Below are 27,320 nucleotides of genomic sequence, written 5' to 3' on the forward strand. Positions count from 1 at the left end.
GAGAATAGATTAAGTAGAGAAAATATAAGAATTAAACTACAGGAAAACTGTGGCCAAAAAGAGAACACCGACACAATAATGAAAGAAATAATTCAAGAAAATTGTCCTAAAGGGAAAAGTAGAATTAAAAAAACTGATTATCACATCAAAGAGATACCTTGTGGAAAACACGTAGGAATATTATTGCCAAATTTCAAAAACCCCATATCAAAGAGAAAATTTTGCAAGAAATAAGAAAAAAGCAATTCAAATATCCTGGAACTATAGTTAGAATTGTACAGGACTTATCAGCAACCAAAATAAAAGACCACAGGTCCTGGAATCATATATACTGGCAAGCAAAAGAACTAGACCTGCAGCCAACATCATATCCAGCAAAATTATCTACAATATTGAATGAAAAAAATGAACATTCAACAAACTTGCAGATTTTCATGACTTTCTATCAACCAAAACTCAAAATAAAATTTAACAATATTAAGAGCCAATATCAAAGGTCACTTTCAAAGAACTTAACATGGACAAATTGTTTTTTACATGGAAATGTATACCATATGTTTAAGACTGACATCAGCAACTGGGTAACTCAAAAGAAAGATTGGAACAAAGTTGAGTATGATCTGACACAAATGAGGTACAGAGGCATTAGAGAGGGGAATAGGGCTCATAGTTCTGAAAATCTTCTCACATTGGGAATAGGTTAAATAGGCAACACTAATATATACCATGAAAAATACAGTACCCTTCAAAATGTATAATGAATAAGAAGGAAGGGATGGGTGAAAAGGGGAAGCAAAGGGTGGGGGAAGATGACAAGGGAGGGATCCATAGGAGGTCAAGTAATAGCAAGACAAGTTTAGGAGCAGAATTAAAACAAAAAGTCAGCAGAAATATGAAAGATGTATGTGTGTATATGGGGGAAGAGGTGTATGTCTGTGTATGTCTATTATCTATATAAGTATACATAAATATATCCTTGCTTAACTATAGCCTGCTTGGGGGAGGTGGGAAGAAGGGGAAAGTTGTAAAGGGGGGGGGAGAGAATAAAGTAAAAGATGTGTCCAGCAGAGAACCTACAAGGAAGTAAGATGGACACGAATATAATTTCTTCTATTTTACCTACTTTCTTGAACTGATTATTATATATTTTGAATCTTCCCTAATGTTCCCCTGGACACATGACAAATGTTCTATTTTATTTTGTTGTTTTCCTTTTGTGTTTTGTGTTGTTTTGTTTTTTTTAATGAAATTAAGTGGATACTCCTTGGATAGCATTCATTACTGGAATCATGGATGTATTAACTACACAATTAAATGCTATTTGGAATAGTGAAATACTCATGTACAGGCTCATCTCTCATTTATCTCAATTGGTTGACCTGATGCACAGGAAAAAAAAAAAAAAAAGGAGGCTATGTGGATAAGAAAAATCTCTGAATAATTCAACAGTTTTGTAGATTTGCCCCAAATTAAAAAATCAAATTGTTTGTTAGACAATTTACTTCATAGCATGTGAAAATTAAAATTCTATGTTGTATATGAAAAGTACAAAACAAATCTTGGTGCTATATAACAATGCTTATTAGATTATTAAAATGGTGAATTAGCTCATTCATAACAAATTAGGAGTGGAACAATATTCTTACCCCTCTCAGCTCTCTCAGCTTTAAGAACAAAATCACCTCATCTTGTTTGCTCACACAAATATACCTTTATCCATAGCCAACACTCTACTAGAATAGCTTAAAACAAAATAGGAATTTATTTACAAACGATAGCAAAGCTGTCAAAAGAACAAAGGAACAATATGTAACAAATTCAAGAATTACTTTATAAACAAAACAAACAATATATACATGATGGAACATAAAGTAACATAAACCAAAAGGGCAAATTTTACCTAGACCATACCTAAACAATTGCAAGAGGTGGAAAGCATGTTTTTTGAGAACTTTTAAGAACCCCTATGGTAAGTAAAAAAATAAAACACAAAAGCTGTCTTTACCTTTTACTTAGCTGACCATCTGTCTACATAAGGAATGTAACATATTGGAAACTTTGCAAAATTGAGAAATGGAAGAGATGTTTTAACCCTTTGACGGACATCTTATTGAACTTTTATCATCCAAACAAGGTATAAATAAGAGATTCAAACTTTGCAAGCTATGTTTCAACTCCAACTTCTTCATTCTGATGTTTTGTAATTCTTTCCCTTTTATGTCCCATACAATGAAATGTCAAGACTAGTGATCCTAATTTCTGCCAGTGCTCTAATGTTGCTTTTCCTTTCAAAAATAGTGGGGGGGAAGGAAGGGGGAAGAATAACAATTATTACGCATACCAAAAGGATAAAGAGTTTACAGTCTCAAGAGAAGGCTAGATCAATTAACTGTCTTAATTAAAATTAGTTAGCTAAATCCTGGATTGCTATAGTTTTTATATTTGATTCACAACTTCAAATAAATTAACAATTATGGTATTTTGTTTCACTTAACTGTCTTGAATGGTAGTTTCAATTAAGTTGGTTTTTTCCCTTGAAGATTTTCTCAATAATCAGACAGTGCATCAGATAAGCGAGGCTAATTATTATTTTATATTCAGAAATGACATTTACTAAACTAGTTCCTGAATATTAATAATTGTCACCTTATTCTTATCTTGTCAGAGTTCCTTGTTGGACTCCTGCTAGCTAACTTCTTACTTCAAACTTGACAATGACCAGTCAGCTCTCAATAGACTAGACACTTGAAAGACTGAAAAACACCATGGGATATTTTCTGCCACAGACATAATGAAGACTCATGAAATTAAACACTGATTCAATGTGTTGTGAGTATAGAAAAAAAAAAAAAAGAAAAAAAATTTAAACACTTTCAAAAACAAGCTTTATGGACATTGTGGCATTACTCTATACAATATATTTCTTCTTTTTATCTCTTCCTCTCAATGGCTAATGAGATTAAAAAAACAAACAAACAAACAATAACCCACAAATGAATTTCAAGGACATACTCATCAAAGATCTCACCAATTACCTCAAATTTTATAAAATATTGCTTGCAAAATCACAGAACTAAAGGATTCTCAATATTTGCATTTGTGTCAAAAATTCAAAGCAATGACATTTTGCATTCCAGTACTACACAAAATGAGTTAAGAAATGGGGAAATGAAAATAATCCACTGTATTTTGTTTATTAGGTTTACAAAAACTGTACATTTTTTTCTTAAGAAAAAGCATTAACTTAGTACTGGTATCAAATAGACTAAACATTCATTAACAGGAAAATATTCTGATTTTTATTTTTGCACGTTATTCTCAAGTACACAATTACAATAATGTCACACTTCCCTATATGATTTTCTTTTTATGTATTTTACTTTTTTACAAAGTGTACAGAGGGAGGGACATACAATATTTAATAGGATATTTCTACAGAACAATAACTTATATTATGTCCTTGTAAAAATGCTGTACCTCTTTAAAACATTTAACTGAAACATCCATTTTATAGCATTTGCTAAGCAAATTGTTTTAAGAATTAAAACTATCCTGTAACTAATGTCAGTACATAACAATAACTACAATTTCATTTTCTCTTTATACAGACGAATACATTTTACAAAATCCACTTGACCAAACCCTTAATTACCTTTTAAAGGTTTCAATATTGTGCTTTAAAAAAAAAAAAAAAATGTGTATGATTCCAGACTATGTAAGAGAAATACAAAGTGTGTAAAGTGTTGTGTTCTTTATCTTTCAGTTTATTTAAAAAAATATAGTTAAAATGGCTACTTTCATACTAATTTCATTTTATAGCATGTTCTTTCAGTTCTTTTACACTGTTTAAAAGAAAATCAAAATTAACAGGGGAGACTTTAAAAGAAAATATTGTGATGAAAACATTAACATTTAGTTTTCAAGGACAACACTAGACATCAATGGATTGCACAACCATATGTGAGCAATGAAATATAGAATGTGGGACAGTATATTATGGAGGACATTAAAGTACAGAAAACATAGCTTTGATTACCATCAATCCAACTTCATAACAGCCTGAAGCATTTAACTTACAACTAAATAAATCCAATACCCTGGGGATACGTCAAATACTTTGAAAAATGTAGTATTCTACACAATTCTGAATCAAAATATTGGGGCTAAAAGATGAAAGATGAAAATCTGAAAGCAAAGGTAAGACAGAGCAGCGTGATAGTAACAGGCAGCACTGGTATCATCCGACTTAACATGTAGCAGGCAAGGCAATGGGAAGAGGTATTAGAAACTTCCAATAAAATGCCACAAACAAAAGGGAACTGAATTAAGTGGCAGTAGCCATTTCTGGGTACTTATATGTACTTCCCTCCCCCACTTCAAAATTCATATTAATTTCAATAAAATTTATGTTAAGAATGTCTGGAATCTATTATCTATTATATCCTTGCTTGTTTAGATTGATTTAGCATGGCTTAAAAAATTCAATTGCAATGAAAGACCAAACAACAAAAGACTTAATAACCAATACAAGGTCTTAGCTCATTTTTTTTTTTCAGTATACTTAATAAAGCTGTAATCTTCAATTCAGTGCTGACAAAGGTGTTGAACCATTTACATTTTCACCCATTGCAATTGCTTAAGGTATAGTAACTTGAACTTGCTACGCTTATATAGTAATCAGTACCCATTATCTATTTCAGAGATCTATAGCTCCTTCATACTCTTCATACTCTCAGCTTGGTGAGATAGATACATAGTGTTCTCTCAAGCTGCTTATATCACAGAACTGAATTTAGTTGTGTATGGATAATAATTACTTTTCTGGAATAATAAGAGGCTGAAATATCATGAAAAACATTCTATTTAGATATGTATCATTTCTATTTCTCAATTATTAAAGATATTTACTGAAAATACCTTTATTCTTTTAAAAATACTACTGTACGTATTTTCTTTCTACTTCTTTACCTGAGATCTCTTCTCTAAATAGCATGTTTTACAAAATTGTCTATCATATACATCCCTGGATTTTTCATGAATTACTGTAAATTAAGTACTTTTTTAGTTTGAAATTTTTAACTCAGCCATTGTCTTAGGATGTGTGTATAAATGTGTAAAATAAATAATACACACAAATATATGTATACTAAAATTTGGGGTATACTTACATACAAAGTTGCAAACTATTCTATGAGCCATAGGAATGATCTCTCAAATTCCAAAATTCAAAGTATTGTTTCATTTGTAGTACACAATCATTCCAAGACAAAAAAAAAGCACAGATGGAATAGCAGACACAATAGTAAAGAGCAAAAATCTTCAGTATGTCTTTTTAAAAGTTTGTTGTGCTGACAAAAGATGTAAATACTCCAAAAAAGCCCCAATTTTTTCTGCTAAAAATGAAAATTTAAAAACAACCACAGCTTTTTCATTTAGTAATGTTACAGACTTAAAAGCTTAAATGTAAAGTTCTGTTGTCACGTGATCTTAAGATATTAAACAAGACAATTAAATGAGTTCCGTATTATGACAGCTAGATCTGACAATAAAATCTCCCATATATATTTATATATGTATATATATATATATATTAGATGTGTCTACGACAATTTCATCATGAGAAAATGCAAATTACCTTTAAAATTTGTGACACAAATGAGTCAACATGAACACTTTGCGAGTTACCAATCTTAGATTACCTTTAGTTAAATGGTATTAGATGAGTACCAACAAGGTAAGCAAGGTAAATATTTAAATAAATATAAAAACTACTAGGATTGAAAGATTCAGTATAGAGGCAGGGATTACTTTATTAAATGCAACTTTATTGTTGCCATCTTTTCCTCATTTATTAAACAAACTGAATAGAATCCAGAACACGCTATTGAACAAAATGTAAAAAACAAAAACAAAAACAGAAAAAAAAAAAAAAAAAAAAAAAAAAACAACTAGAAGCAATAATCCTATTTGTATACAGCATAAATCAATGCACAGTATTTTTTTTGTAATCACAACTGATTGGCTTTAAAATGAATTGACTGTCTCAAGGCCAATATTCTTTACAATTCCACTCCACAGAAGTCAGTGAAATAATTTTTATGGCAGTCCGACATCTTTATGATGTCGCATGATGTGCTGGTTCTTTTCTGAGGGTCTTCGAAACCCTTTCTTGCAGTACTCACACCGATGGGGATAGTCTTTTGTATGAATGGAAATAACATGCCGCTTAAAGCCCGAGGCATCTGTAGTGCTATACTCACAGTACTCACACTGGTAAACTTTCCTGCCGCTATGCGTCTTCATGTGTTTTTTGAGCTCATTTTGCTGCCTGAACCCTTTTCTACATCTCTTACACCTAAACGGAAGATCCTTTGTGTGAACAGAGAGAATGTGGCGACTTAGAACAAATGGATCTGCAATCTTAAAGTCGCAATGTCTACATTGGTGCATTTTTTTACCCTTATGGGCAGCCACGTGTTTCTTGAGTTCTGAAGGCCGATGGAAGCCTTTATCACACATGTCACACTTGTGGGGGTAGTCCTTTGTGTGAACTGAAATTATGTGTCGTTTCAAATCACTTGAGTTCGAGCTCTTGTGGTCACAATGCAAACACTGATGTGTTTTGCTTTCTTGGTGGATAAGGGCATGCTGCTGCACCTCTTTGGTATCCGAGAAAGTCAGAAGACAAATCTCACACTTGAATGGCATCTCTTTACTATGTTTAGTCTTTACATGAGTTTTCAAGTTAGAAGAGTCAGCAGACCTATATTCGCAGTACTGGCACTGGTATGGCTTCTCACCAGTATGAATACGCATGTGTTTCTTGAGCTCTGATGGGTGACGGAAACCTTTGCCACATTCCACACAGATATGGGGAAAATTCTTGCTATGGACAGCCAGAAGATGGCGGTTCAATAATCCTTGTTCAGCTGTCTCATAATCACAAAATTTACACTTGTGCATTTTGTTGGCTCCCTTTTCCTTATGCACCATTTTGTGAGTAAACAATGCTCCAGCATGAGAGAAATGTTTCCCACATTCATCGCATTCAATTGCCTTTTCGGTTTTGTTGGTCAACTTGTGGCTCTCCAGATGGTTGTGTAAACTAATTTTTTTATTAGTAGTGTAATCACAGTCTGTGCATCGATATTTTTTCTTGGTAAGGTGCTCTGGATGGTTTTTCATATGCCTCTTCAAGAATCCTCTAGATTTAAATTTCTTCCCACAAATCATGCAAGGATAGACAGTCAATGGATGACCATCAGGGCCAATAATTATTGCTGAAGAGGAAGAAAAAAAAATATTATGAACATTAAAAACAAAGATTTCTTTAAGAGCATTTAAATGATATGTTCCTACATATTATTAGGCAAGTATAAATTACAATTTTTCTATAATTCAATGCTCAAGACATCTTCATCAGAAAAGTTATGTCCATGACCACAGACATAGCTTTTTCTTATTACTATATACTGTATTACTACATACTACTTTACTTAAGTACTATCCTAGTAACTCCCATAGGTAAATATCATCAGCTCAAAACAGCAAATGAAGCTATCTCATGTTGAACTCTACAGTAACAGATCAAATCGTCAAGGGAAAGAAAAAATAATATATAACATTTCCACATCCTGTCTAATCTTTCCAAAACTGTTATTTAAACTGGACTTAACATATAACTGAAATAGATTTTTAAAAAAAACCAAGAATTAAGAGACCTTAAAATATTTCTGCAAAGAAAGTACAGTGAATATCACTACCATTCCTAGACAACATGGTTTCTTATTTCTTTTAAAAAGGCTACATTATACCCTTGGCCCAGAAAGTGAAGGAAATGCACCCTCCAACCTTCTTTACAGAACTGAGGGATCACAGGTTGGTACATTCATTAGCTGCCAGGGATGGACTATACTATTTTCACCCCCTTAACAAAAAGAAATCTCTGTTGTAAGAGATGGCCTGCCAGATATGTGACAAGGGAGGGATACATTCAGGTATAAACATGATATACACAAAAGATATCAGTAAGTTTCCAAAAAGCAATAGCATCATGGTGGTGAGTGGGGGAGGAGGGAACCTTTCCATCTGAATTGAAATCAGTCAAGCTAAATCTTCCTTACTCTCCAAATCTCCGAAGTTCTCTTGCATTTTCAGATCTCACACACAATTCCAACTTAAACAGCACAGCATGTCCTTAGTAGATAGCCTCAGCCCAGCCCACCAACCTCCTGGCCCCCTCACCTGTTTGGTACTGCCTAGAATCAGGCCTTCTCCTCTTCTTTGGTTTTTGTTTTGCCAGTCTGCCAAGTCCAGCAGACTCATCTATGTGCAAGAGGGCACTTGCAGTGCCATTCCGGTTTTCAATTCCATCAGTATTATTACCTAACAATGCGCATTAAAAACAAAATTATACAGTATTATCACTTTGAAGACTATGTGTATCATGGATTCTTTATTAATAACAACATTACAAGAACAGCCATGATCCTCATGAAAAACAAAAATTCCCCATCCTAAAAAATGAGCTTTAGAATTTTTTTTTTGGGGGGGGGTGATGGGGGTCTAGGAAACTCCTAGTTGTCAATTAAAAAAAAACACATTACAGCATTTTGCCCCATGGAATCCCTTGTTGTCTCCCAAAATTGTAAAGCCACAGGGCAGATATTATCAAGATGGAAATTTTCAGCTTGGAAGTCTGTGTACTTCTTGCAGTACTTCCTTCTACGTAATATAGACATGAAGGAAATTCCTGTTAAAAATAGAGACAAAAAGTAGACTTTATAATCTTCCTCTATCCTTGCTGAAATTAAATAACCTTTATAGGCACTGGTATTTTAGCTTTCTGGGTTTTACACTACAAAGAGGATTCTTTGAATGTGCACAGATGTTTACAGAAAAAGCACCAGCTTTTCTTGTTCTCAAGGCCTGAAGAGTTTGCATGTGACTTACCATATGCTGCTGCCCAAGCTATTGGCATGAAAGTTTTTATTTCAGTGTCATCAATTTGTTGTTCATGTGCCACTGCTGCATCTTCCTCACCAACAATCACTTCCATATAAACTTCATCAGCAATTTCTGCAACATCTAAAAAAAAATAAAAGACATAAGTATTAAAATTTTCCATAAGCAGATCTCTAGATATTTGTAGCAAGATAGGTAAAACTATGCAACAGTCATAAATCCTAGAATGAAAATCTGCACAGGTTCTATTCCTCAGTCACCTCCAACAACTCGTTTTGTGCTCTAAGGAAAATTACTTTGCTTTTCTAGACCTCAGTTTTCTTATCTGTAAAATCAAAGAGCTAGACTTGATAATAAGATCTCTTTTCTAGTATTAATATTCCATGTCTTTCCTCTTCTAACACTGTATAAGTTGAAATATGATGGGGGCAGCTAGGTGGCGCAGTGGATAGAGCACCAGCCTTGAATTCAGGAGGACCTGAGTTCAAATCTGATCTCAGACACTTAACACTTCCTAGCTGTGTGACCCTGGGCAAGTCACTTAACCCCAGCCTCAGAAAAAAAAAAAAAAAGAAAGAAAGAAATATGAGATAACATTTTTTCAATTTAATAGTTATTATATCAATAAAGAAAAAAATGAAGTTCAAATTAAATAACCACCTAGTCTTATTTCCCCCATAGGTCTGTCACCCGTATAAAAGTTTAGGCACACAAAGAAAAGCTTCATAGAGCATCTTTATTTTTTAGTTTTTGGAAGTCACATAAATTTTTTAAAAAATGAACACTGCCATTATTGTCAAATATCAACTGAATAAGACAGTCCTAAAAATTATATAAAATTTTCTCCCACAAAAAGGCCACCTACTTACTTAAATCTTCATCTTCTTGCTGAGAGTCATTTACAGTCATATAAACCATCTTTTCCCTTGGAACACGAATACTGCTACTCTGATCAAGTAGTCCAACTCCATGATCATTCTCAGGTTCACTCTCTACAATATCCACTGTACCACCTAATGGGAATGATTAAAGAACAATTTATTTTCAAATTTCATATCCAATTAGTTATGCTACTACATTGGAAAGTTTTGTTCAAAGCATTAACTTTTAACTGTATAAATATGTATACATATATTGGATTCAACATATATTTTAACATATTTAACATGTGTTGGACTCAAACCTGCCATCTAGGGGAAGGGGTGGAGGGAAAGAGGGAAAAATCTGGAACAAAAAGTTTTGCAAGGATCAATGTTGAAAAATTACCCATGCATATGTTTTGTAAATAAAAAGCTTTAATTAAAAAAAAAATCAAAGCATTATCTTTTCACAATAACAATATGTCATAAAAAATATAAAAAGGGACAAGAAATTGGATTAAGGTATACAGCACATAGTAAATATTTCATCTTACCTAAATCATCTTCTCCAGGATCAGCCTTAAAAATATAAACTTTGATGACTTCAGGGCAGGTACCATCTACTTTACATGGGTCAATTTCAGATTCAGCATCCATGGTGATTTCAGAAGAGACATCATGTTCTATCTTTCCAGCATCATCCACTACAAAGCAAATTGTAAAATAGAGCAAGTAAAACTAGGTTTCAATGAGGCTTCTAATACAGAACCATAAATGGAAAATATGTGGTTTTCTAGAAAACTAAAAATGGGGGAAAATATGTAGCCTTCCTGAAACACACTGATAAATGTAACTTTAAAACTATGTTTGGGGGCAGCTAGGTGGCGCAATGGGTAGAGCACCAGCCCAGAAGTCAGAAGGAACTAAGTTCAAATCTGTTCTCAGGCACTTAACACTTCTTAGCTGTGTGATCTTAGGCAAATCACTTAATCCCAATTGTCTCAGAGAAAAAAAAAAAAAAAAGCAGCAACTATGTTTGTAATATTTAAGCTAAAACTACATACCCATCACAACCTATTCATTTCTATAGAAAGAATGCAGTAATGAAATTAGAAAAAACAAAAATATTTCCTAAGTCATGACTACCTGGTAAAACTTACTTTTGACAATTATTAAATAGGTTCCAAATAAACCCTTTGGAAAGTTAGATTGTTTACAATGTTACATGTTTAACTGTTTAACAGTTAAAATTCAACTTAGTCAAAAAAAGACTGAAGCATTAAGATCACTATATAATATAGTATCAAAACCCTTTAGAGTCCTAAGAAAAAACATGACACAAGCACATTTATTTAGGTAGTATTCTTGATATTCTTAGTCAACATAAATAAAACATGAAGGAAATTATGCATCCCTAGTGTAGAGTATATAGTGTATATAGTATCTCAAAGGAGATACTAATGAATCATAGTCTGGAAAGGCTTCAAGTGTGAATGAGAGATTCAGAGTCTATACACCGAAGAACACTATCAAAATTTATAAATACTCTTCACCAGATTGGCCACCAGGTAATAATTATTTCTTCTGGTTTTAAGAATTCATAAGGAGCATAAACTTTTACTCATGATCTCTATTGTTGGAGATGAATCTACACCAATGAAATAAATGGCTCTTTAGAACCATTTAAGCAAATATAGTACTTATGCCAGAGGGAAAATTTATTCAATTTTTAAAAAATTAATCTCCTTAAAGGAAGAGTTAACAAAAAAGCTAAATACCATTTGCTTATTTCAATTGATTTGGGATCTTCCCAGTACAAATCCATTCCTACCTTGGATCCTCCGAGAATGTTAAAGATTATTTTATCTAAATTCACAATGGTGAATATTTTGTAGGTATCAAGGTAACTACTGAGAACAACTTGATTGATCTTGCCACTAAATTAAGCCATCTTTTTCCAGGCACATGTGTCACAAATGTTTTCTACATCATTTTTGAAAAGCAAGTCTCTGTTAGTGACAGGATGTAGCCTATTTATGTATACCAGGCACTTTCCCACTGCCCTTTGGATCATTTACAAATTTTGATTTTTTGGAGAGAATAGTGTTGTATATAGCAGCAGAAGAAGAACATAGGTGCCCAAAACATAAGATTTTGTGCCAAGCAGCAACATAAAATCACTGGAAGCATCAGGCAACTTCCCAAAGGCAATTCATCTTGTTCTCCTATTTATCTACACTCAGGTTAAGATGAATACAATGACAGATTAACTCAAAGGATACTTAACCAACTTCATATATAATGTGAGTAATACCAATTCTTGGGCTACATCTCTGCTTAAAAGTTAAAAAGCCATAAAGTATTTGCAGCATGACTGATAAGCACGTCATGTGTTAACAAAAAACATCTAGAAGTAGATAGTAGATTCTTTCTTCTCTTCAGCCTCTGGAAAGGCATGAGTCTTCACCTCTAGTGAATGAATGTCTCTCACCTCATGTCTCAGAGAGCTAAGACTGGATTTTGCACTAGAATTAAATGACTTACAATTAATATTAGTCTTTTTTTTTTTCCCTTTTTACTGTTATGTGTGGCCATGTGCAAGCGGGTGCACACACTCTCTCTCTCTCTGTCTCTCTCTCTTCTTCTCTCCTCTCCCCTTCTCTCCTCTCTCCTCTCCCTCTTCCCCGCCCCCCCTCTCACTCACTACATGCACAATTGTGTTGCTATGGTCAATGTAGCCACTAAAATTATATGCCGTCTGAGAAAGATCCCAGAACTCCATAAACACACTGGTTGAACAACTTATTTAGAGAAGTGGTATGAGCAATAAATTAGAAGTTAGGCAGAGATGCACAGAGAAGGGTCATTTTAGGAATGGGAAATGATATGAACAATGGCCCAGAGGGAAAGCATTAGAAAGAAAAGACTTCCAAAATAGCTGAGTTACCATGTCAGTAACTAGGTCCAGTAAACAGAAGCAGATTACAAAATAATATAAAAATTACAAATTAATATAGTATAATAAAATAATACAAATACAAAGTGTTAACTAGAATTATACACACACATACACACACACACACACATGGTTTATTTTCAACGGAGGTAAACTCTCAGGCAAAAAATATTCAGGAGAGGTTGGATGACTTTGGTTCCCAACTCTGAAATCCTATGAACATAGGAAACAATACAAATAAAGGCTGTATCCAATCATCCAAAAAAGATGTTATGTGAAACTATGAAGCTGGGGTCTTCATAGATTTCTGCTAAGTGTTTTTATTTAGTTGGGTTGTAGCTTCATTACTGAGGTGTCTAAATGGGGTAAGGGAAACTACTCAACACAGCACAGTGCTAGTGCTGGTCAATCTACAGTGGTAGATATTTTTAATCTACTCCTGGACCTTCAACATCTTGCTTATAAGGAAAGTCAAAATTATTATAACTTCATGTTTTTTCTTTCCTTCTATAGTTTATTCCAACTTTTATCTTTTCTCTAATCAGCTGATGAACCATGTTAAACTGCCAGTTGGTTCTAAAATGCTAAAATGACTACTATGTCAGTAACTAGTTATTCCCTTTCTGTTAAGACAACCAATTTCATTAGTTAAATCATCTGAATAATCCAGAATTCACAAATTTCTTAATCTAGAACCATATTCTCCAGCATAATTTGTGCTGTCAATTGAGCCCACCTTCATAATGAAGTCACCAAGTAAATGGAGATGAATGAGGTGATTTAGCTTGAAGGATCCTGCCAAGTTATTCAAACAATTTTTTTCCTCAAAGAAGAGATACCTCCCCCTCCCCCAGCAAATTCTGGTATACAAACTTTAGTTATTATTGTCATCTTATTATACTTATTATGAATAAATCAATTCACTGGTGAGAACCAAGTATCTCATGAATTAATATTTCTTATTGCCTTTGAGCACAGGATGAAAGTAATGCTACTATTAACTCCATCACCTATCCAGAAAAAGTTGCAAAGTCCTTTCATTTAATTCCCACTTTCCTAGGTCTTCTGTATCTGTTTAAAGCAAAAACATCAAAATTGATATATTTCAGTTCCTTAATAGTTTATCAACCTCTTGGTTGCTAGACAAAGACAAAGATACCTACTCCTAAACTAACATATAGAGAGTCTAAAAACGTCATACCTTCATAGAAAGTAACACATGGGTTCAAAAGGAAGTTAAGAATCCTACACAATGAATTAAAATTGAGGAGACAATGTATTCCAGGAATAGGGGGATAGTATATGCCAAGGCATGAAGATGGGAGAAGGCATGCTGAATTTTGGAAACAGCAAGTGAGCCAATATGGTTAGAATACTGTATTTAAAATAAATATGCATTAATAGGAATAGAAAGGTAGACATTATAAAGGGCTTAAAAAAGTCAAATACAGGTTAGGCCATGTCAAGATAGTAAAAATGACAACACTACAAAATTTATTACAACTTTAATGGTATATTAATCAAATTACTAAAGGGATACTTTACTGAGCCCAATAAAATAAACTCATTTGAAAAACGAAATCTGGAATATTAAGGGAAATAATTAAAAGAGGTAGGAAATGAAGCCAGGAATGGCATTTCCAGACCTCAAACTATACTATGAAGCACAAATCATCAAAAATCAAACTAGAAAAGGAAGTAGTAATCAAAAAGAACTTCATGATTTCATTTAGATCAGTCTAATTTGGTTTCCGTTTTTGACGGTTGACCACATTATAAAGTTAATCTACCAGTTTTAGGAAAACATTTAGCAGTTTTTCTTGATTTTTGTGGACAAAAAAGCTTAAAGTGCTTTTAGGTGGGTTGAAACCCTATCCAAAAGTCAGTCATGAATGAATGGACTGAAGATGATGTCAGATTGGCTAAGATGACAGGAACAAATAATGATGAATGTTGGAGGGGATGTGGGGAAACTGGGACACTGATACATTGCTGGTGGAGTTGTGAAAGAATCCAGCCATTCTGGAGAGCAATTTGGAACTATGCCCAAAAAGTTATCAAACTGTGCATACCCTTTGACCCAGCAGCGCTACTACTGGGATTATATCCCAAAGAAATACTAAAGAGCGGAAAGAGACATATATGTGCCAAAATGTTTGTGGCAGCTCTTTTTGTTGTAGCTAGAAACTGGAAGATGAATGGATGTCCATCAGTTGGAGAATGGTTGGGTAAATTGTGGTATATGAAGGTTATGGAATATTATTGCTCTGTAAGAAATGACCAGCAGGAGGAATACAGAGAGGCCTGGAGAGACTTAAACCAACTGATGCTGAGTGAAATGAGCAGAACCAGAAGATCACTGTACACTTCAACAACAATACTGTATGAGGATGTATTCTGATGGAAGTGGAAATCTTCAACATAAAGAAGATCCAACTCACTTCCAGTTGATCAATGATGGACAGAGGTAGCTACACCCAGAGAAGAAACACTGGGAAGTGAATGTAAATTGTTAGCACTAATATTTGTCTGCCCAGGTTGCATGTACCTTCGGATTCTAATGTTTATTGTGCAACAAGAAAATGGTATTTGCACACATGTATTGTACCTAGACTATATTGTAACACATGTAAAATGTATGGGATTGCCTGTCATCGGGGGGAGGGAATAGAGGGAGGGGGGATAATTTGGAAAAATGAATACAAGGGATAATATTATAAAATATATATATATAATAATAAAAAATTTAAAAAAAAATTTTTTTTGTCAGGAATCAGAATTATTTCTATCAGCTTATCTTTTACAGAATCATTTGGCGAGGGAAGGAGAAAAAAATCAAGACAACCTTTATCCTCTCCAACCTGTAGTTCCATAATTATAAATTGTACAATGGTGTCTCTGCAATCACACCAAGTTCTCTCAGGTTACTACTCTTAAGTCCTCAGGTCTATTCCACCTGTAATATTAGCCCTAAACTATCTGCTATCACTGTTGGTGAATTCTTACTTCAAAATAACTTTACAAAAAAAAAAAAAAAAATTCCACTGAAAAACATAATTATCCCAGAACTTTCACAGCTTATTTGTGGATGGACAAAGTAATTTTTTTCTAATTGTCTCCAAAACATTTTTTCTACCTTCAGTAAAAAAACATTTCTAAATTAGAGGCTCCCCTTTCAGCAAACAACTGCTTGAGAGCATGATCTGAGAATATGTGGTAATATACTTTTATTTCTGCCAATGTTACTTTACTGATTCAACCAAAGTTGTATCCAGGAAGTCAAATGTTATAGAGGGAATGTCACAGGAAAGAAAAATCTCAAAATACTGCTTATGTTTAAATTCTCTTAAAACACAAACATTAGCAGAAAATCATGATATAATTGAGTATTGTCTCTTGCTTTAGGATCAGAGTTCAAATACTGGTTCTGATGATTATTACCATTATGGCTTTATACAAGTCAGTTTCCCCTAACCATCTGTTTCTCATTAATAAGGTGAAGGATAGAGAGCATGTTGACATATGATGGGAGCATTTGAGGTTTCTTTTGGGGCTACAGTTATGATCCTTTGGGAAAATTGTTGCCTGGTATCTTCTCTGAAGAAGTATATTTTTCTAATTGTGATTATAGAAAATTCACATCTGGTAGCTTAGACCTTCACAAAATACACATTCAAAAATAGTTATAAATTAGAACCTTCACAAATACACATTCAAAAATAGTTATAAATTTATACCTCATTAGCAAAAGTAATGATATGTTTATGGCTTGATGCTAACTAGGAGACTAAGGCAGACATCACTCTATTAATAATATAGAAATAACATTTTAATGATGCTACGAAGACAAAGGGCACTAAAAGTGACAACCCATTCAAGTTCATTGCCTTTAAGTATAAAGATTCCTGTCTATACATACTATTACATGAACAAACAATGCCTGTCTATAAGATCTTAAGTGTGCAAAAAAAAAAAAAAAAAAAAAAAAAAGGGGGGGGGGGAAATAAAAATTATAAAATGTATCCTATATCCTAAAGGCATTAGAAATATGTTAGAAAGATTTCCATCAAAAACCATTATAACCAAAAGATTTAGGCTAATCAAAATTTTTAACAATGTTCAATTTTCTGTATGTCTCATTTATACAGAACATCTCAGTCCTACTTTCAGGAAAATGAGGAAGTATTTTAATAGGAAGTGAGTTGTTTCAGTCTCTTCTCATCCTAAAAAATCTAAATTAACAATACAATCTGAAATTCTGAAGATATTTTCCCCCTTCTTAAATAACCAAAACTCATTTACTGGGAACTAAACAAACTTTAAAAAGTTATCGTGAAGGGAACCCTTTACCTAAATGATATCTAATAGTCCTTCCAAATCTATTTCAGGCTATGAAACTATTCACTTGACTATGATTATCCCAAAAGATTAAAGTAATATAGACCCATTAAACACAAGAACTGACAAAGAAACAAGACTAAAGTGTCCAGAGCTTGAGAATTAAAGATTAATCAGAGTTGAACATAAAGGAGTTCTGAAAAATGGGAGGGAAAATGGGATTTGACTTATATATGATTTTCTAAGTAACCTATAAAGAAAGTTATGTTACTATAATCCCTAGGATTCCTTTTTTTCTTATAGCATTGACAATGGAGTGAGATTTGTCACAAGTCTCCTTCACTACTATTCCTAATTCTTTCTAATTAACTTTTGTAAAATGTTTTAGAAAATGCCTGTCTGTTTTATGGTAGCAGTAAAAGAGTAAACAGATATCCTTTGACAAAAGTGGCATTCTAATAAAAAGTGCTTTCATTTCTACATATAGCTGCCTCCCTTCAAGTAAATCAAATTTATAAAAACTTGACTTTGCAAAACATAAACTTTTTTTTACAGAAAAGATTCATAATAGTATTTCCTTCAATAAATACCTTCCAATTAACACCTAAAAATTCAATTTATACATACATTTCTGGAAATATTATATTTGACTACAATTCTCTCTCTCGATACATAGCTAACATTTATACAACATTCAAGATGTACAAAGCTCTTCACATATTTTATCTCATTTGATCCTTACAAAAACCCTATGAAATAGACATTATTATTATCACCTCCCATTTTACAGATGAAGAAACTGTAGCAAAGTACTGTACTTTTCTGTTATATAAAATGTTAGGTTTTGTCAAAGAAAGAATAGCAATTAATTAGAATAGTTCTTCCAAATCTGAGTTACAGTATTTCATTTTCTTTCTGAATGGTTCTCTTGTTTCAAGAGATTTGTAATTTGCCAAGGGTCATATGGCTAGTAAAATATGCGATTTGAGATTCAAACTCAGGTCTTCTTAGCTCTAAACCACTGCTCTATCCAATTTACCGAGTCTTGCTTATATAGTTCTTAAATAACAATTTTGGGAGAAAAAAGCAATGTAGTAGTTTGGCAGTTATTAGATTTAGAATACAGAATCTTACCCCCATATAACAAGATGCTTTATATAAATATTTGTCCTAAATAGAAAAGGTTACATAATAAGTTTGAAAGCAAAAGAAATACATTTTATTGTTATGGCTATGGGAGAACTTGTAACTTAACAAAGGACCATAAAGGTGAAAATGAGGCAATTTTGGTTAAAACAAAACAAAACAAAACAAAAACCTTAAAAGCCTTTTTGTACTAACAAAAGTAATATAGCTAGAAGAGGTTGAGTAGAGGGAAATCTTTGCATTAGATAGCTGTAAAAAGTGATATAAAGGGATATACAGAGAACTGATACAAATATGAAAGATCAAGTGTCATTCTCCAATAGACATGGCAGTGATTATGGTTTCAAATGAAGAAATGCAAATCACCAACAATCATATGAAGATTACAAATCACAAATAATAGTAACACAAAAAACAAAGTTTTACTTCATATCCATAAAAATGGACAAAACAATAGAGACCATGAAAAACGGATGCTAAAGGGGCTAGATGTGAACTGGTCCAACCATTCTGGAAAACAACTTGAGAATTACTTGAGGAAAGTCACTAAACAATTGACTTTTGGCCTACTGAATAGCATAAAATATATATAACAAAGAAGATAATATTATATATAACAAAATATGTACAACTATAGTCCTTGTGGTAACGAAAATATTGGAACAAAAAAATGAGACTAATCATTTGGGGATGGCTAAAAAAGTACCATGTAAATATTTAGTAATATTAAGAGAAAATTTTAAAAAATAAGACTTGAAATGATATAGACTGAATTGAAGCGGACAGAGAACATTAAGCAATATTATAATAATGCAAATCATAATATTAAAAAAAGCTTCACTTAAGTGAACTGCAATAATCAAATTCCAGAAAACAATAAAATGGATTTCTAAACAATCGGAGAATTTTAGAATTAGTAATTTGAAAAATGGTACCAGAAGTAACCATTAAATGACTACAATAGTTATTGCCTTTATCCTGAGTATAAGCTACACATATAGAGAAGAAACAGATTAACAACTTTCTCCTATGAACTACCATCCATTAGTAAACCATAAAAGAATATTTTAAAAATATTATTTAAACAAGATATGATAAAATTTAGAAGTCATTCCATTTGAAAATAATGACTTGATTGCTATAGATCTACAAATCAACAAGACCCTATAAACCATCAAGATTGAAGCTTGAAACAAGAGAACCATTCAGAAAGAAAATGAAATACTGTAACTCAGATTTGGAAGAACTATTCTAATTAACTGCTATTCTTTCTCTGACAAAACCTAACATTTTATATAACAGAAAAGTACAGTACTTTGCTAGATATGTTAGTGTTAGTTTAGAAATTAGCGATATACTTCATAGCATTTAATATTCACTTCCACCCCAAACCTAATTAAGCTTGGCAGTTTTCTGACATGTAGTCAGAGCAATCGTAAAATGGGATTCAATGTTTGTTAAAATCTATTTGATCTTGTCCCTAGACTCAAAAATTTCCTAGGTAAGATCATAGTATAAATATCTGAAGTCTTCCCTAAAGCAGTTATGTTACAGTTTATTACTACCATTACCATTACCACTACTACTACTACTACTACTACTACTACTACTACTACTACTACTACTACTACTACTACTACTACTACTACTACTACTACTACTACTACTACTAAAATAAAATCAGATCAATCTTTACAGGGCTGTGTGAGTAGTTGTATTTATTAAGAGAAGCTTTTGTTCAGTCTGGAATACCCTAGATTGGCACTGCTGGGAGAGACTGCTAGCTAAGGATGTACCTGTGAGCAATTCTATTCTAGATTTAAGAACTATTTTCAGGGTATTTAACTGGGGGCACTGTTTGGCTGATACTATCAGTTTTAGCTTTATTTTGGAGCATGAAAGGGGACAGAACCTGTGCCTCTGGAACACAACAAAGTTACTGAAGTCCTGAAGCTATGCATGTCAATCTTAAAAGTTTGTTGTGATCAAATTCCCAAAAGAAGTGCCTAAATCTGTATCCTACTTGTAAGAAATAGTAGCTAAGAGATGATATGAGTCTTCACCTCTGTCTCTCTTTTTCAGAAGCACCAAAAGCTTGCTACTGCAAGGGATCATTGCATGAAATCTTAACGAAGGTACAAGCATCAACATCTGATGATATCATGCAACAGATAAAATAGGTGGCCTTAGCCCTGACAAAAGTATTTTGTAACATTAATTCACCTCTGACAAAAATGGGAAAGAGTGACCTGACAAGCAGGTTACTATCAAGCTCTACTTCTTACCAGTAAGGAAATTAAATGAATAGATGAATAGGACAAGCAACTAAGAAAACAAATTTTGTTCTCTGTTTACACACACTGTTAAGAGATGATTAGTTAGCCAATGTCATATTTTCAGCAAAAAACAAGCAAACAAAAACTCATTTTACCAATCAGATTAATTTTTCCACAGAAATTGAAGAAAAGTCTGAAAAAATGAATTCTAAACACTAATTCAATCTCCTAGGAAACTAATCTGTTCCAAGAAACTCATTCTAATTTAACAGCTGACAGACATAATAACGATTACCAGTGGCAACCATGCTTTTCAAAAAGATAACTACACTTGAATATTTCTTCTGATCAATGTAATATCTAAAAAATTTTTAAATTAATTTTCTTACTCTTTTCCATTTAAAAGAATGGGATTAAATAAAGAGATTTACTCCAAAGTATCCCAGAATTTCAAAAAACAATATGGAATTAAGAGTCAAGAATATAAATAGCAGTTAAAGAAGATTACAGAAGGAAAAAGAAAGCAGTGCCAACAATTAACAAAATTAATGCTATAACACAAAATCATCAAGATATAAAATGATATGAAATAGGATAACTGAATTTTTCTCAGTTTCATTATGAGTGAAAATAGGTACTTTTTCAAAACACACAGTTCTAATGGGCAAATTAGGTAACTGAGAATTTATATTGATAGCACAATTGCCGAAACCTGTATAAAACTTCAAGAATTTATAATTTGTTGATATGAGTATTCATTCCCTTTAAACACTCAAAATAATAGTTCTTCTGTAGATGTCATATGCAGTATTTGAAAATTACTATGTCCTAAAAAATTCATTGTCTTGTGACTAATATGGTGAAAAGTTTCTCAAAACTTATCAAAACTGTTCCTGTAACAAAAAATATAATGTCAATCACCAAGCCAACACTCAAACACTTAAGTCTTTTAGGATTTCCAGATCTTACACTATATTAACATAGCCCTCGAGAACCTAGAATGATCATGGGAGGTAATTTTAGTAGGCCTTGTTTGTGACTTACTATTACTTTTTGTTGCTCCGTCATTTTTCAAATCAACTCATGTCCCAATTAAGGTCTTCTTAGCAAAGATACTGAAATGGGGAATTTTATCACTTCCTTCTCCAGCTCATTTTATAGTTGAAGAAAGACAAATAAAATTAAATGAGACTTGCCCAGAAGACCACATAAAAAAAAATTGTCTGAGGCCATATTTGAATACAGGACAACAAATATTCCTTACTCCAGACTTGGCACTGCATTTATTCTGCAACCTAGCTGCCCACTTATTACAACTACATGCTAAGATAATGGGAAGTCACTTAAGTTTCTTTCCAAGGCATAATAATAAAAGAAAAAAAAGTAACTTATGTTGTTTAAAAAGCAAAGGAAAAAAAATTATCTAGATGGATTCTATTTGGAAAATTATGTCACTAAGCATTCTTAAGATAAATTAAGATAAAAATGGAAGAGGTTTTATGGTTACAGCAGAAAGAATACTGGGTTGGGCCATATGAGTTCAAATCTCTTCTCTTAACATTTCCCACTTGTGTGATAAGCCATTTAACCTTCATGGGCTCCAGTGTGCTTAACTTTAAAATAAGAGACCTTAAATTCCCCTTCTAGCCATAAATTAGGTATTGAGATCTTTACAGTATGTTTCTGACAAGGTTCCACACCAAGACTAAAAGAAAAATAACCGCCTGGGACTCTTGTTTTGCCACTTAACAGGGTTTAGAGAGAGAAGTCTCTTAAGACACTGGTGACAAACCTAGTTTGACATAACTTTTTTTTAATCAATAATATGAAAGACACAGTATCCTATAAATACACTAAAGTCTGTAGGTCTGAACTCTCTTGAGTAGTCAAAAAGTAAAACTAATAGATAAGCCGGAAGATTTTTTTTTTTTTTAACAATCCCTATGTCAAGAAAAAAGGTGGCAAATGAGTACAGTACACACACACACACACACACACACACACACACACACACACACACACACACACATATATATAAAATCTCAAGTAAGAAACATACTTAGAGGAAAATAGCCTGGCTGTACTTTAAATATGATAGACTTTTAGTTATCCTTTATGATCCTGGGATGATATCTCAAAGAAATAGTCCCAATAGACCTCAGTCTAGATTAACTCAACACAACATACTACTATAGGTTTTTAAAAAGTCAACAAAATTATGGCCATTATTAGGTGAAGCAATGGAAGTAGAATAAAAATAAATCTGCAACAGTTTCTTCAAATTCATAATGACCCACACTTCAATAAATTACCATATCTCAAAATACAGAATTCAAAAGAATAGTACAATAACGAAAATGGAAATTATTAAAAACATGGTTTAGGGAAAGGGAAGTTCTCATGACAAAAGATTCTTCGCTCTGGAAAGATAAAATTGACCTAGATTCTTAGTGGAAGTAATCATCTACATTATTTATTAATATACTGTGTAATAAAGTCCTGGGTTTAGAGTCAATAAGATTTGAGTTCAAATCCTTTCTCAGACAAGTCATATAATCTTGCTTAATCTCAGCTTCTTCATCTATTAAATAATATCACAGTTGTCTTGAGGATTAAATAAGATAATATATGTAAAACAATTTATAAACCTTATTACACTATAAAACAATAGCTATAATTAATATGGCAAAAATGGGTTTAATAGTTGTCAAATTCCAGTTTCCTAGTATTAGGGGGCAGCTTTAAAGAGGTCAATCTAAAGCAATAAAAAGGCAAGCCTCTGATGTTCTGTTCTTTACTATCTACTTCTTATTTGGAAATTACATTCACTACTATCACTTCAACTACCATCTGTAAAGAAGTTAAAACTCCCAATTCTCTCTTTAATATTGAAGTTTTTTCTGAGCTCCAGACCAACACACTGCCAACATTTTATATGGTTTAATTTTCCTAATGGCATTCTAAACAAAGCCATAAACATTCCCCTTTTTAAAACTTTTATCCAACTTAGAAAAAAAATTTTTGATACCCCTAAAGCACTGTGCTACATTGTCAGGCATACAAATACTAAAATAATTTACTCTCAAAGAGCTTACACTCCACAAGAAATTTGGGCTAGACTATTTCATAGTATCAACAACTGAGAAAGTACAGAGAAGTCTTCATGGAAGTGATGACTTTACTATTTCTATTTCTATCTGCAGCACTGTTATTTTTATCTATGCTTCCATATTCAAACCCTTGGAACTTATCCATCTTCACCACTTCTTGTGTGTGTGTGTATACATACATATATACATATATATATATATATATATATACATACATATATATATATATATATATATATATATCGGAAGATCCTAAATCCTACCAATTATATCTCTGCATTAAAATTACCATCTGTCTCCTTCCTCTCCACCCTCACTGCCATGACCACTACACCTCAACAATGGTTCTTACTACTACTAATAGTTTGACAGATTCCTTGTTAATTCTCCTCCCATTCCAATCCATCTTTTAATATCATACTAATTAATAATCATGCAGAGTTCATGATCATGTCACTCATGTACTAAGAAAATCTTCAGGGATTCCTTGTTGCCTGTGGAATGAAATTCTTAACTCCTTAGCCTGGTGTAGTGGATAAATCACTTAATTCAAGAATCAGAAGGTTTGAAGGTCTGAGTCCTGGTTCTGATATTTTTTAGCCGTTTGATTTTAGTCAAATCACTTAATACTTCTCAACATCTTAACATTCATAACATGTAAATATTTGCACTATCTTCATCACAGGGCTGTTTTAGAAAAAGCACTTTATAAATGATGTTAACATTTATTGAAAATACTGTATAAACTATAAAAGTGCTGGTAGCTAACAAGATAACAGACTTAGTGGCAAAGGACTTCTGAAGCCCATCTAGTTCAAGCTTTCTTATTTTGCAGATAAAAAAAACAAAGGCTTAAAAAAGGAGAGAAGAGAAAGGATCCTTAAATTGAGGTAAGATGAAAAACGCCAGTCTATGACTGTCATCATGAAGCTGGCCATGAGGATTTTGTGGCCCTGACTCTTTGAAAGCTTATACATCTGATCACAAGGGACTATCTGCCCACTAAACATTCTTTTCTATGACTGGAATACTTCTCTTTCATCATCACTACCCCAGTCCCACCTTTGCCAGTTGAATTCCTATTCATCCTTTAAATCTCACCTCATTTCTCTGTGAAATCCTATTTGATTCCTCCTGTCAGTGACAAACCTTACTCTCCAATAAAAATCAGGCTTTACATTCTCTCTCTTGTTACTTCCTAATATAGAGAATATGTAATCTTGTTTTGTAGTTACCATAATTTCTATTTCTTTTCCCCCCACAAACTCCATATAGAGCATAAAGTCATAAGACTTTGTTATCTCCTCTTTCCTACACAGCACTTTGTACACAATAGGCAATTAACAAATATTTATAAAATGAATTAATATAATAAACAGTATTATTTCTCACCATGTGTACAAAGCTTAAAGATCTAGTTGTCCCAAGCCAGATTCACACACACACACACACACACACACACACACACACACACACACAAATCCATAAATGATTATAAAGAAAAATGATAAGTTTTAGTAGTCTATTACTAATCTTATGAGGCCAGGCCTCTCCACAAACTATCCTTTGGTATACCAAAGCAAGAAACAGAACATTATATTTGATATACCCAAACCTGACTAAGGCTATTTATTGTTTAATCCCAATTTAAGTCTCTCTGCTCCAGAAGCATATTAAAACAACTTGTTTAAGAATAGGAAGCAAATTCAACATAAATTTAACATACATAAGCAGACTGAGGTAAGCATTATACCTCATTTTCCTAAAACTGCAGGAAGATTTTGGCTAAGGATACAATAGTACATCTTTAAAAACAAGGCTCCATTTTTCTCCTGTGGATATTTTTGTTTTTGTTTTTTAAACAATAAGATCTTCACAAAAATATACTGTTAAAAGATATAAAATAACTTAGAAAAGGATTACTATAAGAATAATTTAATCAAACTTGTATATGTTAACACTATTGCTCAATAACGATTTTTGCCAATTTAGCAATCCCATACCAATTTAACCTTTAATCATTCCAAAATATTTGAGTGGTTACTATATGCAAGTGGACTTTCCTATTAAAAGGAAAGCTTTGGCAATGGCCTTTTTTAACTACATAAAAAGTTGTAGTTCTGTTTAGAAAAGATATGCCATTGTATAGTTTTCTATTTAAGGTAGTATGCTGCTTTTGGTTGATAGTAGAAATTATCAATCAACAGTGTATGTTGTTGACTATGTAATGTGGAGGAAGAATAATCAAAAAGTATTTTCTAAAGGTGCTACATAAAAATGAAGTCATGGGCTATAGAGCTTCAAAGGATGAAAGACTTGAGTTTCACCAGACTGGTCTTTAGCTTCCAATTCCCTTTTCCTCTAATTATAAAGTTCTTTCTTCAGGTCAATTCCTACTTTCTATGAAGGACCTGAAATTTCTAATTGCTAGAGAAATGGGAGGGATTATTGTTCAGCAAGTGGCACATTTCATTAAAATAATATGAATGCCATTCAAAACAACAAAGGAAAAACAACTCTAAGATTTATATATGTTATAATGATTAACTGCTGAAAGTTTTCCTCTCATTATATGGCACAGGCATGTTTAGAAAATTTTACAGTCTATGGATAAAATTACACAAAAACAAGACTGAAAAGGTTCTCAAGAAGATCATTTGGGACAGCTTCAACTACAATTAAACAACAATGAAAACTATTTAAGCCCAACTTTTCAAACAATTTCCTAATTATTCTTAAAAACTTAGAGATTTCCAAACAATGCCAAAGCCTTAGGTTGAAATAAAGATCCTTTGAAATCTCTTCCAAATCTGATTATGATTCAAAAAGATGGAGAACTGTGAAGCCATGAGAATGAGTTTTCCTTCTGCACTTGACATATAAACCTTCAGAATTTATTTCAAATTTTCCCCACTCTTTGGACTGAAGTCTATTATAAATGCAATTTTTTTTTTGAAAGGTGAGCAGGGATGATGGTGGTACCTCTATGCTCTGTACCAAATATCTCAGAGCAGTTTCAAGCTTCAAACTTCACAAGACTTTGTCAATGTTTAAAAACATCCTCAAATTTTAAAACAGTTACATCATAAATTCAACTTAAAAGAATAGTTTGATGGTAAAAAAAAAAAAATTTAAGATATGCTTTAAGATAATAAGAGGACTGACATAAGAAAAAGCATTTGTTTTGTAAAGAACTATTGAATAAATAGGACAAAATTTAGTTGATTTGAGTGAATCAAAGAATACAGTATTGCCCCAAATCTTCCCTGAATACATTAATAAAATTAGCTTAAAAATAATAAATACTAACTTAGGCATCAAAAATTAAAACCAAACCAACTTAATGATTTAAGATATCATTCAATTCCCCTATTCAGCAAATATGCAGATTGTTTGGAAATGGTATAGTTCTAATCTTGGGATATCATCCAATTGTCTTGGCCTTGTCAAAATCATGTGTGTCTAAATGCACTTACCCCACACCTACCAAAAAGTGTTAGTATAAACACCAATGGTCATAATAAGAGTAAAACTTAAATGAAAGAAAAAAAAAGTCTACTTGTTTTAAGAATGACAATTACTTTAAAAACGTATTTCATGTAATCTTATTTTAGGATCTATCCATGTTCAAATGCTCTCTCTCTGCAGAGGAAGGAACATGCCTATTTTT

The 27,320-nt window shown here is 32.6% G+C and overlaps 1 protein-coding gene across 5 annotated transcripts in view; it reads right to left on the reverse strand.

Annotated features, from left to right (window-relative positions):
- Positions 1-1,743: 1,743 nt before the first annotated feature.
- Positions 1,744-27,320, reverse strand: part of ZFX (zinc finger protein X-linked) — a 61,991-nt gene continuing 36,414 nt past the window's right edge. For all 5 annotated transcript variants that reach the window (XM_074300906.1, XM_074300905.1, XM_074300908.1 and 2 more), the window contains 5 exons: positions 10,379-10,528; positions 9,834-9,977; positions 8,953-9,087; positions 8,245-8,385; positions 1,744-7,280 (listed from right to left, as the gene is read on the reverse strand). In XM_074300906.1, the coding sequence (XP_074157007.1) occupies positions 6,097-7,280; positions 8,245-8,385; positions 8,953-9,087; positions 9,834-9,977; positions 10,379-10,528 (1,754 nt within the window). In that variant the 3' untranslated portion in view covers positions 1,744-6,096. The remainder of the gene's footprint in view (positions 7,281-8,244; positions 8,386-8,952; positions 9,088-9,833; positions 9,978-10,378; positions 10,529-27,320) is intronic.

The sequence above is a fragment of the Sminthopsis crassicaudata genome, chromosome 3 (assembly GCF_048593235.1).
Source record: "Sminthopsis crassicaudata isolate SCR6 chromosome 3, ASM4859323v1, whole genome shotgun sequence".
Taxonomy (NCBI): Eukaryota; Metazoa; Chordata; class Mammalia; order Dasyuromorphia; family Dasyuridae; genus Sminthopsis; species Sminthopsis crassicaudata.